This window comes from Oncorhynchus clarkii, chromosome 9 (assembly GCF_045791955.1).
Source record: "Oncorhynchus clarkii lewisi isolate Uvic-CL-2024 chromosome 9, UVic_Ocla_1.0, whole genome shotgun sequence".
Taxonomy (NCBI): domain Eukaryota; kingdom Metazoa; phylum Chordata; class Actinopteri; order Salmoniformes; family Salmonidae; genus Oncorhynchus; species Oncorhynchus clarkii.
Window position 1 is genome coordinate 15,357,591 of NC_092155.1, and position 15,141 is coordinate 15,372,731.

The window sequence follows — 15,141 nt, forward strand, 5'->3', positions numbered from 1 at the left end:
ACATATAGATGTATTTCTAATAGAACAAAAACCATGTCAAAAAGGGAAAAACTATTGAAAAATGAAGTGTTAGTATAAGGAACCCACAGTCAAAAAGAGAGCATTTACAGCTGGGAAGAAAGGAAACACACATAGAACACTATAAACATACAGAACCAGGAGACGTCTGGAAAACAACTAGATAAAGGTTGAAGGGGAACTACAACAGCTGATTTGGCCATGTTTTTTGGCTTGCACCTCAAGAAATGCTGGCGGCCATGACAGGTGCCAAATGTGAGTTGGCTTGGGGGTCAGTAGCCTACAGAGTAATATGAGCAGAACGCAATTGCTGAACTTATGTAGATATTCTAAACAAATTGTTTTAATGGCTTTCAAATGTAGTAGCAGGTTAATTTGTAATGAACAATCCTTTACATAATACCATAGAAGCAGTGTTCTGCTAATATAACAGTGTGAACCTTTCATTGTCATTCCCAGCCGATACAGACACTGTGCCTATCGGGATTTTGTCTGGTGGTAATGGGGCTACCTTGGTGAACATGTCAGAGTGGTCATACCTTCCTGTTTGGTGTCATGTATACAACAGGAGTTCCCTGATCCTGGTGCAGAACACACAGGGTTTTCCCTCCCCATAATGAAGGATACCATTCAATTCAATAACAAAAAAAGACAATACAAGTAAAAGTTGTCTAGTAAAATGTTTATGTTGAGTGCCAGGTCTGTCTGTCAGTCAGGACTCCATCACATCATCATGCAAGTCTCCAAGTGCTGGCTCCATAGATGCATCTGTGAACACACACACAGTCACTGTTCTATGACCAATAGCACTTAGAATAGGTGATATCTGACAAACAAACATATGCTATATTGAAGTTTGAACAGGTCAGACTAAGCCTACCTAATTGTGGTTTCCCCATCAACGACCATTGGGGAACAGACTGGAGGCAGGGTCTTTGCCAGCGCCCCATTGATGGGCATGGCAACGTATATCATCAAAGATACTGGTCGGTCACACACAAACAGTGCACTGATTGCATTATTAACGGTGGTGATGATTAGCCTGCTGGAACCAACCTGATTGCTGCATTCGCCTTTCTACTTCACTTCAGATATCGTTATTGGTGAAGTGACATAGAATGCTAAAAGCAGTAATCAGGTTGGTTCCACCAAGCTAAACTGTTTTGACCTTTGACCAGGTAAAACGTGACCAAACTGATTCAAGTGTCCTCCCTGTTCCATTCGTAGGAATGCTCACAGCGAGGGCATGTCTGCGTGATGGCTCAGCCACACATGTCCCATGTGGTTCAGTTGGTAGAGCATGGTGCTTGCAACGCCAGGGTTGTGGGTTCTATTCCCAGGGGGATCAGTATGAAAATGTATGCGCTCACTAGTGTAAGTCACTCTGGATAAGAGTGTCTGATAAATGACTTCAATTTAAAATGTAAATGTGATGTTCCCTTTGCTGGTGTTCTCTATGTTGCATGTTTGGCTGCAAACTGGACATCTCTCAAACAACTGCAGCAGGCAATCCTCATAAACAATGTGCAATCCTCATAAACAATGTTCCTCATCTAATGAGTTGGTGTTGAATGGGAGGGTCTGTGACAGGCTGATCCAATAGATAGTCAAGTGCTGAATTGCATTTTGTTATAAAAAAAAGAACAAAGATTTTTGATAATACACCAAAATGACTCGACTACTTGTATCTGCTTGGCTGGGAAATGAACCTACTAGTTTATCCCCATATGGAAAATGATCATAATCAAATAAGAACCTTGTATGGCAGAAGAAGATCATTTGTACAAAAATCAAATAACGAATCTGGTAAGATGTTGCATGTTCTGCCTTACTGTACTGTATGTTAGTGGTGTATTGGCATACTGTATGTTAGTGGTGTATTGGCATACTGTATGTTAGTGGTGTATTGGCATACTGTATGTTAGTGGTGTATTGGCATACTGTATGTTAGTGGTGTATTGGCATACTGTATGTTAGTGGTGTATTGGCATACTGTATGTGTTAACGTATATGCCTTATGTGGAAAATACAACTGGATACATGATTGTGGTGATTGTCTTACATAGATGTGGTGTGACAGATGTGAGACAAAATATAGGAATCATATAGTCCCTCTATGAATATTATAAGTAAAGTGTATGTTCTGATAATGTAAACTCTACAACATGTGGTTGTCCTAATAGGTTTCATATTGTTTTTATAACTCAACATACACTGAGTGTATAAAACATTAAGAACACCTTATTTAATATTGAGCTGTACCCCAGTTATGAGTTTTGTACAGTGCCTTGCGAAAGTATTCGGCCCCCTTGAACTTTGCGACCTTTTGCCACATTTCAGGCTTCAAACATAAAGATATAAAATTGTATTTTTTTGTGAAGAATCAACAACAAGTGGGACACAATCATGAAGTGGAACGACATTTATTGGATATTTCAAACTTTTTTAACATATCAAAAACTGAAAAATTGGGCGTGCAAAATTATTCAGCCCCTTTACTTTCAATGCAGCAAACTCTCTCCAGAAGTTCAGTGAGGATCTCTGAAGGATCCAATGTTGACCTAAATGACTAATGATGATAAATACAATCCACCTGTGTGTAATCAAGTCTCCGTATACATGCACCTGCACTGTGATAGTCTCAGAGGTCTGTCAAAAGCGCAGAGAGCATCATGAAGAACAAGGAACACACCAGGCAGGTCCGAGATACTGTTGTGAAGAAGTTTAAAGCCGGATTTGGATACAAAAAGATTTCCCAAGCTTTAAACATCCCAAGGAGCACTGTGCAAGCCATAATATTGAAATGGAAGGAGTATCAGACCACTGCAAATCTACCAAGACCTGGCCGTCCCTCTAAACTTTCAGCTCATACAAGGAGAAGACTGATCAGAGATGCAGCCAAGAGGCCCATGATCACGCTGGATGAACTGCAGAGATCTACAGCTGAGGTGGGAGACTCTGTCCATAGGACAACAATCAGTCGTATATTGCACAAATCTGGCCTTTATGGAAGAGTGGCAAGAAGAAAGCCATTTCTTAAAGATATCCATAAAAAGTGTTGTTTAAAGTTTGCCACAAGCCACCTGGGAGACACACTAAACATGTGGAAGAAGGTGCTCTGGTCAGATGAAACCAAAATTGAACTTTTTGGCAACAATGCAAAACGTTATGTTTGGCGTAAAAGCAACACAGCTGAACACACCATCCCCACTGTCAAACATGGTGGTGGCAGCATCATGGTTTGGGCCTGCTTTTCTTCAGCAGGGACAGGGAAGATGGTTAAAATTGATGGGAAGATGGATGGAGCCAAATACAGGACCATTCTGGAAGAAAACCTGATGGAGTCTGCAAAAGACCTGAGACTGGGACGGAGATTTGATCCAAAACATAAAGCAAAATCTACAATGGAATGGTTCAAAAATAAACATATCCAGGTGTTAGAATGGCCAAGTCAAAGTCCAGACCTGAATCCAATCGAGAATCTGTGGAAAGAACTGAAAACTGCTGTTCACAAATGCTCTCCATCCAACCTCACTGAGCTCGAGCTGTTTTGCAAGGAGGAATGGGAAAAAAATTCAGTGTCTCGATGTGCAAAACTGATAGAGACATACCCCAAGCGACTTACTGCTGTAATCGCAGCAAAAGGTGGCGCTACAAAGTATTAACTTAAGGGGGCTGAATAATTTTGCACGCCCAATTTTTCAGTTTTTGATTTGTTAAAAAAGTTTGAAATATCCAATAAATGTCGTTCCACTTCATGATTGTGTCCCACTTGTTGTTGATTCTTCACAAAAAAATACAGTTTTATATCTTTATGTTTGAAGCCTGAAATGTGGCAAAAGGTCGCAAAGTTCAAGGGGGCCGAATACTTTCGCAAGGCACTGTATATAATTTGTATATAAATGATATACAAAATGATATTCAGATTTGTATATAATGTGTATGTACATTTTCATTTTCAGGTATGAATTTCCACGGTTAGAAAACACATGCATTTTATAATAAGTTTGCAATAGTTTGTATTTGTTCCCATATAAATGCTGCATGTTACAATGTAGGTATCAAATAAAACCTTAACCGGTCCATTATAAGGGAAATAATGATGAACATTCAGCAAACTGTTAAGTATAACATATTTATTAACAAATGAAGAGGCCCTGATGATGATGCCGAACCGTCACTTATACAGTGCTGGAAATGTTTTATCTCAAAAAACAAATCTGTACCAAACAAGGAGTAAATAGCCCTTAGTAAATATTTCCCTGAAATATTTCAGCAAGTGTAGTATAGTGCATTAAAAAATACATCTAGATTGTGAAATAGGTCTACTGTATGGATTCCATGTTTAAAGTAATTGTCCATTGTTTCCAGATTTATATGAAATATGATCTATTGTTAATTATAATCTGAGTGAAATTGTTTTAATGTATTAAGTAGAGTATGTTAAATGGCAGCTTTTCTGTGTTGGAATGATTGCAGCATACCCCAACAACATTGGTGACGGTGTATAGCGGTCATAAAAGATATTCATGCAAGTAAACCACTGATTGGCCAGCTCATCCTCTTCGAAGAAATAGCAAGCATTTTTTGTATCTGTTTAAAATACAGGTTTGAGGTGGCTTTAAAAAGACAATTCTCCAATGTACAGTATTGTGACACCACACTTTCTGCACTGTTGTTAAAATCATTTGTTTTATTTAGTATAGTATACTGTGTTAAGCATCCTAAATTCTGTGTTAAGCATCCTAAATAATGCCATGGATTCCGTCTTTGAAAAATAGGACAGAAAAAAGGGAAGCATGATGTAAGATGTGAACCTGGTATGCCAACTGATTATAGGCTACTGAAGCTAATGACTTACCGCTCCACCGGTTTTGCTGAAAATAGTAGAGGAAAAATAAAGAATTCAGCACAATTTGGTGAAAGCCCTGAAACCTAAAGAAAGACTCCTTTTTACCATCACTAGTGTTGTGTTAAATAATTATATTTAAATGATAACATATTCGCTTAGGATCTCACTTGGTGAAGAAACTGGATGTGGACTGAAACTGGATGAATGGAACAACAATGTCCAGTGTCACTAACAAATACAGTCACAGTCCTTCACTCGAAAGGCAAGGCACACTGGGAAATATGCAAATAAGTCTTTACACTAAGCAGTGTGTTAATTTTACACTGAAAAGTGTGAACCCATATAGATACTGGAATCTGAGGTGCAGTTAACTTTAACTCTAATGAATGTACCCTTTGCAGCAGAGGTAACTCTGGGTCTTCCTTTCCTTTGGCGGTCCTGATGAGAGCCAGTTTCATCATAGCGCTTGATGGTTTTTGCGACTGCACTTGAAGAAACTTTCAAAGTTCTTGAAATGTTCCGCATTGACTGACCTTCATGTCTTAAAGTAACGATGGATTGTCATCAAGACAAAGGGTGGCTACTTTGAAGAATCTCAAATATAAGATTTGTTTAACATTTTTTTGGTTACTATATGATTCCATATGTGTTATTTCATAGTTTTGATGTCTTCACTATTATTCTAAAATGTAGAAAATAGCAAAAATAAAGAAAAACCCTTGAATAAGTGGGTGTGTCCAAACTTTTGACTGGTACTGTATATCATTTCATGAAACAAATAACACTCTTTGTAAGGATGTCATAAGTTAAGTAATACTATCAACACACATACATTCACTTTTATTTTGTTTTCTACAAACAGTAAAAAAAAATATAATAATCCACAGCACCCGACAAACAACACTTTGAAAAACAAAATGCCCACTACACAACACATCCCAAAGTGATCAACATATGGTTACCAAATGTTTAAATGTTATAATATATAACATCCAATGGTACAGTATGTAGCTAGATAGTTCAGACCTCCAGTTTGCTATTAATGGTGAATATGAGGCTTTTCAATTGATGGCTATACAGACCTTGACAACAAAGCTTTCTCTGAGATGAATCCCAAATATTGACATATCCCAACAGACAGAACCGTGGAGATGGAGGGAAAAACATTCCCAGTGACAAGGAAATAGGACATACAGTACATGACCCCAAAATGGTGTCAGTTTATCACAGGACCACAGCATATGTAATAGTATTCTTCTGTGCATCTCCAACAGAGATGTGACATTTCTGGGTGTATTATACTGTATGTGTTATGGCAGGAGTGTAAAAAGTCCTATGAATGATCTTAAATGGCAGTAATTTATGTCTTAGGTTGTAGGAGCAGGTATGAACATTTTTGAATCCAAATATTTCTTGTAATTGACTGATTAGTAGATATCCATCATAGAATGTAAAAAATTAATGATGGCACTTTGGAACCAGGACTTTAAGGTGCTGTCATTAAACACCCGAGGTAAGGTAGGGTTATACCAAATACGAATGGAATTGGACGTTTTTCAATGAAAACAATATATCTCTGACATAAAGAATTAGGCTATGATTTCTGGCATACAATGTGTTTTTTTTCGCACCTGTAGATTCACAAATGCCAGCATAGCTCTTTCTCTGTGTTTTAGTCAGATTTATTTTATTTTATATATGGAAAACCCAGCCCTCTTTCTCACCATGTGACCCTCCCTCTCTCATTGTTTTATTGTCTCAAGTGGGCAAGCAGGTGGGGCATTAAAGTAGTCCTGCCTCTTTCTAAGTATTTTTCAGTTCATAAAAAACAACTTAAATGTAACGTGTAACTTTATCACCCTCGAAAGTTCCCTCTCTCATTGTCTCAAGTGTTTGGGTAGGCGAAGCAAACAGGCTCTTATGTCAGTGTTAGGTCCGGGCATCTTGCCTATATTCTCCCAACGTTGGGTAATGGGTTCATATCGGTGAACCAGTCTGGTCTCCCTGTAGTCCTCTTGGCAGTATCCTCCCAGCACATAGATCTTCCCCTCCAGAACCACAGAGGCTGCTCCAACATGGGGGATGGCCAGGGGCGTGAGGGCACTCCAGGAGTCACTAACAGGGTCGTAGACCTCACAGGCCAGCTGGTCAGTGTAGAACGTACGTAGGTTACACACCCCTCCAACCACGCAGAGACCACCACCACCATGATGCAGGACCTCCATACAGTGCTGGGCCCGATCCTGGCTCATCTCTGCCAGGTACGTAGTTCCTCTCTCAGGGTGGTACAGGAACATGGACGTCAGACACTGGTACCTGCAGTCGAACCCCCCTGAGATGAAGATCTCTCCATCCAACAATGTGGCAGCGTGGCCACTCAGGGCCTGGTCCAGAGGCTTGGCAAAGCTGGAGATTGGCAATGGTTGGTAAGAGGTTCGAAATGGTACTGATTTAGAACAATCACGAATGGTTCAAATTGAGAGCACTATTGTTGAATTGAGTCAAAATTATATGCTGCTCTTACATTATTCTGCATGTGTCCGAAATGTAAAACATTCATCCCGTACACTGTAAACCAACTCAAGCACAGCGCCTTACTCTTAAATACCACTAGATGTCACCGTGATGATATTTGTTCGGTTCAGACGCCAGAGAGTCACAATACATTCTTCTTCTAACTCCACAGGTTCTTTCTTTACCTCACAAATCATTTGATCCTTACAAATAAAAACCCTGCAGGAGTTGAGGAAACGATGCTGAATAGTCTTGACAGGGACTTTTGTTTTGACATTTTGGGTAAAATAATTTGTGAGCTGAGGAAAACACTTGCAACAGATCCAAGTTTTGAAAAGTCTGTTTAATATACTTTCCTGTTTAATAATATTCTGTCTTTCATGAGATTCTATCTTACCTCCAGGTGTCAGATACGGGGCTGTAGTCCTCCACACTGTCCAGGTTGGTATTCATGTCCATGTCTCCTCCGATGGCGTAGAGACGATCACCCCACACCACCACTGAGAAGTTACTCCTGTACTCCTGCATGTCAGCCAACCTCTGCCAGCTGTCCTGCATGGGGTCATACCTGTATGTGTGATCGAGTGTGTGTGTGTGTGTGTGTGTGTGTGTGTGTGTGTGTGTGTGTGTGTGTGTGTGTGTGTGTGTGTGTGTGTGTGTGTGTGTGTGTGTGTGTGTGTGTGATAAAGATAAAGAGATAACATTTTCCTCAATGATAATAAACATACATTTTCTACATCAGAAAAAAGCCATATGTATTGTTAAAACAACTGGTCTTTGACCCCTTTATACCTGTATACTGATTTCAGCGTATCAGTCTTTGTGTAGAACTCACACCCTCCGATCACGTACAGCCGCCCCTCCATCACCCCCACCCCGTGTCTAAACCTGGGCTTCTCTGGTATCTCTCCCAGAATCCTCCAGTCCATGGCCTTCACCAGGCCTGTTCCGGTGCGGAGGGAGTTAGCGAACCACAGCTGCCTGCTGGGAAGCCGTTTACCCAAGTCAGGATCCAGCTGGTCGCCTCCGACCAGAACCAGGGCATCTTTGGGCCGTCGGATCCGGCACTGGTCCAGGGTCTCGGGAAGACTGAAGCCAAACTCTTTGAGGGCTGAGCCGTACAGATCCACCTGTAGTAATAATAACAATTATACATTTTATTTATAATCAGCTTTTTATAAAACCAAATTGCTGTCTGCATGATGTGTATTATACACTATCTGTTATGTCTTAATATACAGCAGAATTCCTCAAGACTATGTCCCTATACAATTATAGTTGATCTTGTTATATTGTATTGAGATACAGTTGTATCATATCGTATTGTACCTCTGTGTCGCTGCTGGATTCCATGCGCAGGTTGATTGCCCTGACCTCTCTGAACTCCTTAAAGGTCATGAACTGGAAGCGGACTCCTGTCATCAGCTCCTGGGCCTGGGCTAGCCTCTCTGCCGGGTTGGCCTCTACCCAGACCACCACAGCCCTGAACACGGCCAGCTCTGAGGGCGCGCAGAGGCCGTCAGAGTGGAGAAAATCCAGCAGTTTATCAGCCGGAAGGTCCAGGAATTTCAGGCTGGTAGACACTTCTTGGAAGTTCCTCAGAACAAAGTCCTCAGCCTCCTCGAGGAGTCCCGGCATCCCATAAGCCTGGGCAAAGGAGGCCACATCCAGACATGAGTGGGCATCCATTTCCCGGTCCAGGAAATCGAGGCACAGCAAGAGGGTGGGCTGGAACTGGAGCTGCAGGGCGGTGCAGGTGATCTCAAAGACACACCCCCAGCTGAGGGAGAGGGACCCGCTATAGGAACAGCCAATCAGAGCCTCAAGCTCAGATGCCTCCAGGAAGGGAAGGACCACACAGCGCTGCTGTGATTCCCTCATCCCGCTGGTAAACATTCCCCGGAAGTAGTCACTACTGGCAGCCAGGAGCACTCTGTGGACTTGAGTCAGGAGAGGGAGGAAAATTCAGCATATGATTTCAGCATCAGCTGTATCATCAAAACTTCTTTAGAATCATTATTATTACCATCATCACCATTGTTATCATCAAGTTACTCCTAAACAGAATACTGGGTCTACTCCAGCTTGATCCCTGGCAAACCCCCACCACAAACATTGTCTCCTCTATCGGTGTTTCAGTACATAGTCATGACAGGTTTCATTTCAGTCTACTCACCATGGAATGATGTTCCTCCAACCTCCAGCTCCACATCACAGCCCACTCGCTCTGCCCACAGCTCTCTGATGGACTGAAGACTGACCTTCATCTGTTCTTCAGTAGAGATCTTCTCTCCTGCCCTCTTCTCTACTCCCTTCTTCATTTTCTCCTCCTCTTCACTGCAGAGTTCTAGTACTCTGGGGGCCCCTAGTGTTGTAGCTGCAGTCTGTATCTGGGCCAGTGTGTGTCTGTTCATAGCTGCTAAGCCCCCAGTGTAGGCAAACTCCACTACCCCTGCCAGCCCCACAAGCCCCACCTCAGGACCCAGACTGATGAATATCTCTGTCTTTATGTCCATGTCAACATCTCTCCTCCCCCTCCTCTTCTCCATCTCTTCATCCCTCTCTTGCAGTTTCTGGTGGACAAGGGTGCTCACAGCAGCCAGGACAGGGGAGTGTGCATAAAGATGCTGCCCAGCCTCAGTGCTCAGAGTCAGGTCAGTGAGGAGAGAGGAGTCCCTGAGCTGCTCCAGACACTGGAATACCTCTTTAGGATAGGTATGTCTGTAGAATGTACGAACCTTCTCTTCATCTCCCAGTCCTTCCCTCCTCTCCTCTGACACTTCCTCTTCTTCTTCCTCTTCTCCCTGGCTTGCCATGCTGTCGTTCCTCTTCTTGACCCTTGCTCCCTCTTTCTCCTTTCTCCTCGTCACGCCCATCCGGTTGTTGTTGTAGGCCACAATCCACCTCAGCTTTCGATCGTCCGCCTCTACCTCTTCTCCTCCTTCCTCAATCACCCTTCTCCTCCTTTCCTTCTCTTTCCTCCACCGTTCCTCCCATTCCATGGGCAGGTAACGTCTGGTAAACTCCATGGCTGTTTATGGCTCGAACTTTAGGACTCAGTTAGAGATCGTTCCAACTGCTCTTTAGACAACCTCTCTCTCACAGATTATGTAGGCTATGTATATGTTATGCTAACTATCTACTGCTATACACATAGCCCAGATCTAAACGTTCTCCCCTTCTCTCTCAACCACACTATCTCTTTCTTTATCCACTCAGACACTTTATGTGCATCTCTCTCTCATTTTTCCTCTCTCTCTGTCTCTTTCTCAGACTCCTACACTCTTTCTGATTTTGATCTCACACACGTTCACAGGCTAGGCTTCAGACGTAAACAAGGATTCTATTCATAGCTACTAGGTCAAGGGGATTATGTTTTAATAAACACTGGGTCTGCTTACAGGATCATATGAAGTGTAGTCAGGTTGTTGGAAAGTATGGTGGGTCAAGAGAAGGCCTTAGCTGGGCCTTAGCTGGGCCTAAGGCCTTAGCTGGGTTACAATGAGAATGCATCCCAGATTTATCAGGCTTGGTCAATGGCTCCTACCTGTAAATGCAGTATAAAATATACTATCAATGAAGCACTTTGAGGTTAATGCCCTGGCCAAGGAGGTACTGTGTAGATATTACTTATTTTTATGTAGATCTTCCTTAAACAACCAGTACTTCATGGGACATACTGTTCATTGTTAATCATTGTTAGGCCCATATGCAAACAAAATATTGGTGAGTGTTGTATACATTGTCAGTAAGTGCAAGTCAAATTCTCTGAATATGTAAGACATTAGAGATGTCACTGAAACGCAGCCTGTTACAATACACACAGGTGAGGTTTTCAGACTTCCATTCAGTTCACAGATTATACAGACAAAATCACAAACACACATCCCTCTCTCTAAGTGATTCAGGCTCTGAACACTCTTTCTATTTGACTTTGGGCACACACATTTGCGGGCTAGGGGTTCAGGCGTAAACAAGAATCTATTCATAGCTACTAGGTCAAGGGGATTCTGTTTGGATATACTCGTGGTCTGGACCAGCATACAGTATCGTTACGATCTAAAACTAGAGACGAAAACATTAGGACTTATGAAGTGTGGGCCAGCCAGTGGGCCAGGAGAAATGATTGTAGGTCACAAGAACATTCTCTAACAGAAATGTGTGATAGGTCACAAGAACATTCTCTAACAGAAATGTGAGATAGGTCACAATAACATTCTCTAACAGAAATGTGTGATAGGTCACAAGAACATTCTCTAACAGAAATGTGAGATAGGTCACAAGAACATTCTCTAACAGAAATGTGAGATAGGTCACAAGAACATTCTCTAACAGAAATGTGAGATAGGTCACAAGAACATTCTCTAACAGAAATGTGTGATAGGTCACAAGAACATTCTCTAACAGAAATGTGTGATAGGTCACAAGAACATTCTCTAACAGAAATGTGAGATAGGTCACAAGAACATTCTCTAACAGAAATGTGAGATAGGTCACAAGAACATTCTCTAACAGAAATGTGTGATAGGTCACAAGAACATTCTCTAACAGAAATGTGAGATAGGTCACAAGAACATTCTCTAACAGAAATGTGAGATAGGTCACAAGAACATTCTCTAACAGAAATGTGAGATAGGTCACAAGAACATTCTCTAACAGAAATGTGTGATAGGTCACAAGAACATTCTCTAACAGAAATGTGAGATAGGTCACAAGAACATTCTCTAACAGAAATGTGAGATAGGTCACAAGAACATTCTCTAACAGAAATGTGTGATAGGTCACAAGAACATTCTCTAACAGAAATGTGAGATAGGTCACAAGAACATTCTCTAACAGAAATGTGAGATAGGTCACAAGAACATTCTCTAACAGAAATGTGAGATAGGTCACAAGAACATTCTCTAACAGAAATGTGAGATAGGTCACAAGAACATTCTCTAACAGAAATGTGTGATAGGTCACAAGAACATTCTCTAACAGAAATGTGAGATAGGTCACAAGAACATTCTCTAACAGAAATGTGAGATAGGTCACAAGAACATTCTCTAACAGAAATGTGAGATAGGTCACAAGAACATTCTCTAACAGAAATGTGAGATAGGTCACAATAACATTCTCTAACAGAAATGTGAGATAGGTCACAATAACATTCTCTAACAGAAATGTGAGATAGGTCACAATAACATTCTCTAACAGAAATGTGAGATAGGTCACAATAACATTCTCTAACAGAAATGTGAGATAGGTCACAAGAACATTCTCTAACAGAAATGTGTGATAGGTCACAAGAACATTCTCTAACAGAAATGTGAGATAGGTCACAAGAAAATGTCGTGGGTAAAAAAAAGGGTGCTGTATGCCTGGTCACCATTGTCTCGTGTCAGAGTGTCGGCCGTCTGCACTGTTCTGTCTGATAACTCGTGAACCCCCATGGGATAGCTAAAAATAAGTTCAGCTGCAATGTGCTGTCCTAACTTTCGAAAATGTTACCAAGGTGACATCATCCTCAAAAGAGTCAGAGTTAATCTTACCAAAAACAATAAACCTGTAGCAAATATTGACGTTTTTTTTATCCAGTTCTACATCTTGCTAAGGTGTTTTGTGGTTCTAGAATAAGTATTTATGAAATTGAAAATGTGCATGAATTATTAAACATTTTTAGAGGTCTGAAATGTGAAATCAATCCATATGAAATGAAAGGCAGGGAAGCTAACATCGCTTGTTCAAACATTCACCGCTGAGTACTCCCTCTTGCTAGCTAGTTAGTGTGATGAAGTTATTTCTAATGTACAAATGCGTTTTCATGATATCTGTTCTGCTGTGATTAGTGCGACTAGTTCTACAGCACATCTGAGTGCTCTCTGTGATGTCTTCACGGTGGCCAAAGTAACGTGGCACTATGACAGCTGGCAAATTCAAGTTACATGCTGACCAACAAGCTGGCAATCTAGCTTTCCTATGGCGATTCAAAGAAGCATGCATTAAGCAGCTAACTGGAGCATGGTTTGCCGTTGTACTTGCCAGTGCGTCATAGCTAAGGAGAGCAGAGTGATTTTCAGAATTATGAACTAGTGTTAGGGGGATGTACCCAAATCTCAAATTTTAGAGATGAGTTCCACATCCTAAAAGAAAGATTGGTTGACGGACGAGCGTAGTCTAGGAGTGACGCGATCTGACATGAGACAAAAACATATAGTTGGTCACAATAAATTTTTGACAGGTCTAAGCTGGGTCACAATGTGTGTGCCAATGATGTGGCAGCATCGTCTCTGAATGCATTCTATTGTCCTTAGAGAGACACTTTGGATGACCGACCCACTCTGGCGAGGCATACTCCATGATTGGGCAGATTAAGGTCATGTATACCTGTAGTAGGACTTCAGTTGGGAGGCCAGCTCACCTTGCTACACTTATGTAGTTCCTTGTGGGTTGAACCTTTTTTAAGATATACCTGTCATGCTCCACCCAGGACAGGTCAGCTGACATCATTACACCCAGCAGTCGGAAGGACTCCACAAGCCTGGTCAGCAGCCCTTCTGAAGCTGATGACCGTATCCTTGGTTTTCTTTTCATTCACATGCAGGTTGTTGGTTTTTCACACTCAGCCACTGCATTGAAGGCTGCTTGTGTTTGGCAAGGTAGCTTGCCTGGGGACAACTCTGTGAGTGTGAGGTCACAACTTTGGGGAATGTATGATTGTGTCCCATGAAAGATAAAGCGATTTATCAGGCCTGATCAATGACTCCTTCCTGTAAATCAGTGAAGCAGTTGAAGGTTAATGCCAAGGAGATATTGAGGAGATAAGGCTTATTTTTCTGCATAACTTCCTTGAGAATATTGTCTGCACGTGTAATCATAAAATTGTGAATTCAGAAATGATAAGATAGTCTGACAATGCCATCTATTTTTCTCTGGCTTACTTAAATACACCTTTGGACTGCAGTGGACAAAGTACAATCTTTATTCACAAGCTACAGAAATACAATCTTTATTCACAAGATAGAGACAGTCTCACACTAAAAACAAAGGGGTGGGTGGGGCAGGTGCTTAAAAGCTAATGTGTTAAAATGTATTGGTATATACAGTACAGTACCAGTCAAAAGTTTGGACACACCTTATATATATATATATATATATATATATATATATATATATATATATATATATATATATATATTTACGAGGGTACTTATATGAGGGCAAAATACCCTAGACATTATCTGTGCTCATGGCAGGTATGACCTAATATTTAACTATGGGTTGTGTACAGTATATACAGTGGTCATGCTCTGCAAGTCAACACAGAATGAACTTTCAAGTATCTAGGCCTGTCTGTCTGGGACTCTGGAAACCAATGACTTTGTTGCTATCCTCACAAGTTTGCTGAGCACCAACCTTTGTTTGTCTACAGAGACACCAGGTGGCCTTCTCAGCTGCACTGTGAATTAATGGTGGACATATAGTGCCATATAACCCTGGCACCACTTTAGAAAGATATATTCATCAATGTTGAAAATGCCTACAACTCAAACACAGGTAGCCATGGTCAAGCCATCTAATGCAACGCTTGTCATTTTAACAAATTGACAATTGACAAAAACTTTAATTGATTGAATTTGTTTTTCAGGCATCTTTTTGACGCCTGGGAGAGGAGTCTATGTCTTCGGATTCTCTGCTTTCAATCATGCCAGTGCACACACCACTGCTGTGAGTTTATAACAAACAATAGTCTCTATCCATGACCAGAAGTCACG

At 41.3% G+C, this 15,141-nt stretch overlaps 1 protein-coding gene across 2 annotated transcripts; it reads right to left on the reverse strand.

Moving 5' to 3' along the window:
• Positions 1-679: 679 nt before the first annotated feature.
• LOC139415964 (kelch-like protein 33) lies at positions 680-10,720 on the reverse strand. Of its 2 annotated transcripts, none has more exons than XM_071164165.1 (5): positions 9,561-10,688; positions 8,714-9,324; positions 8,177-8,514; positions 7,782-7,952; positions 680-786 (listed from the first exon to the last, which is right to left on the reverse strand). In XM_071164165.1, exons 1-5 carry the CDS (start codon positions 10,411-10,413, stop codon positions 750-752), a joined length of 2,010 nt encoding a protein of 669 aa, XP_071020266.1. In that variant the 5' UTR covers positions 10,414-10,688; the 3' UTR covers positions 680-749. The 2 variants fall into 2 exon arrangements, with proteins under 2 accessions (XP_071020266.1, XP_071020265.1); XM_071164164.1 differs by lacking the exon at positions 680-786 and adding an exon at positions 4,595-7,276 and having other exon boundaries at positions 9,561-10,720.
• Between the last annotated feature and the right edge of the window lie 4,421 nt (positions 10,721-15,141).

Excerpts from the sequence above, each read along its gene's own strand:
- LOC139415964 (XM_071164164.1), bottom strand. The coding sequence starts at position 10,413 with ATGGAGTTTACCAGACGTTACCTGCCCATGGAATGGGAGGAACGGTGG. Across the intron at positions 8,515-8,713 it reads AATCCAGCAGCGACACAGAG|GTGGATCTGTACGGCTCAGC; the intron begins GTACAATACGAT and ends TTATTACTACAG. Across the intron at positions 7,953-8,176 it reads ACGCTGAAATCAGTATACAG|GTATGACCCCATGCAGGACA; the intron begins GTATAAAGGGGT and ends TCACACATACAG.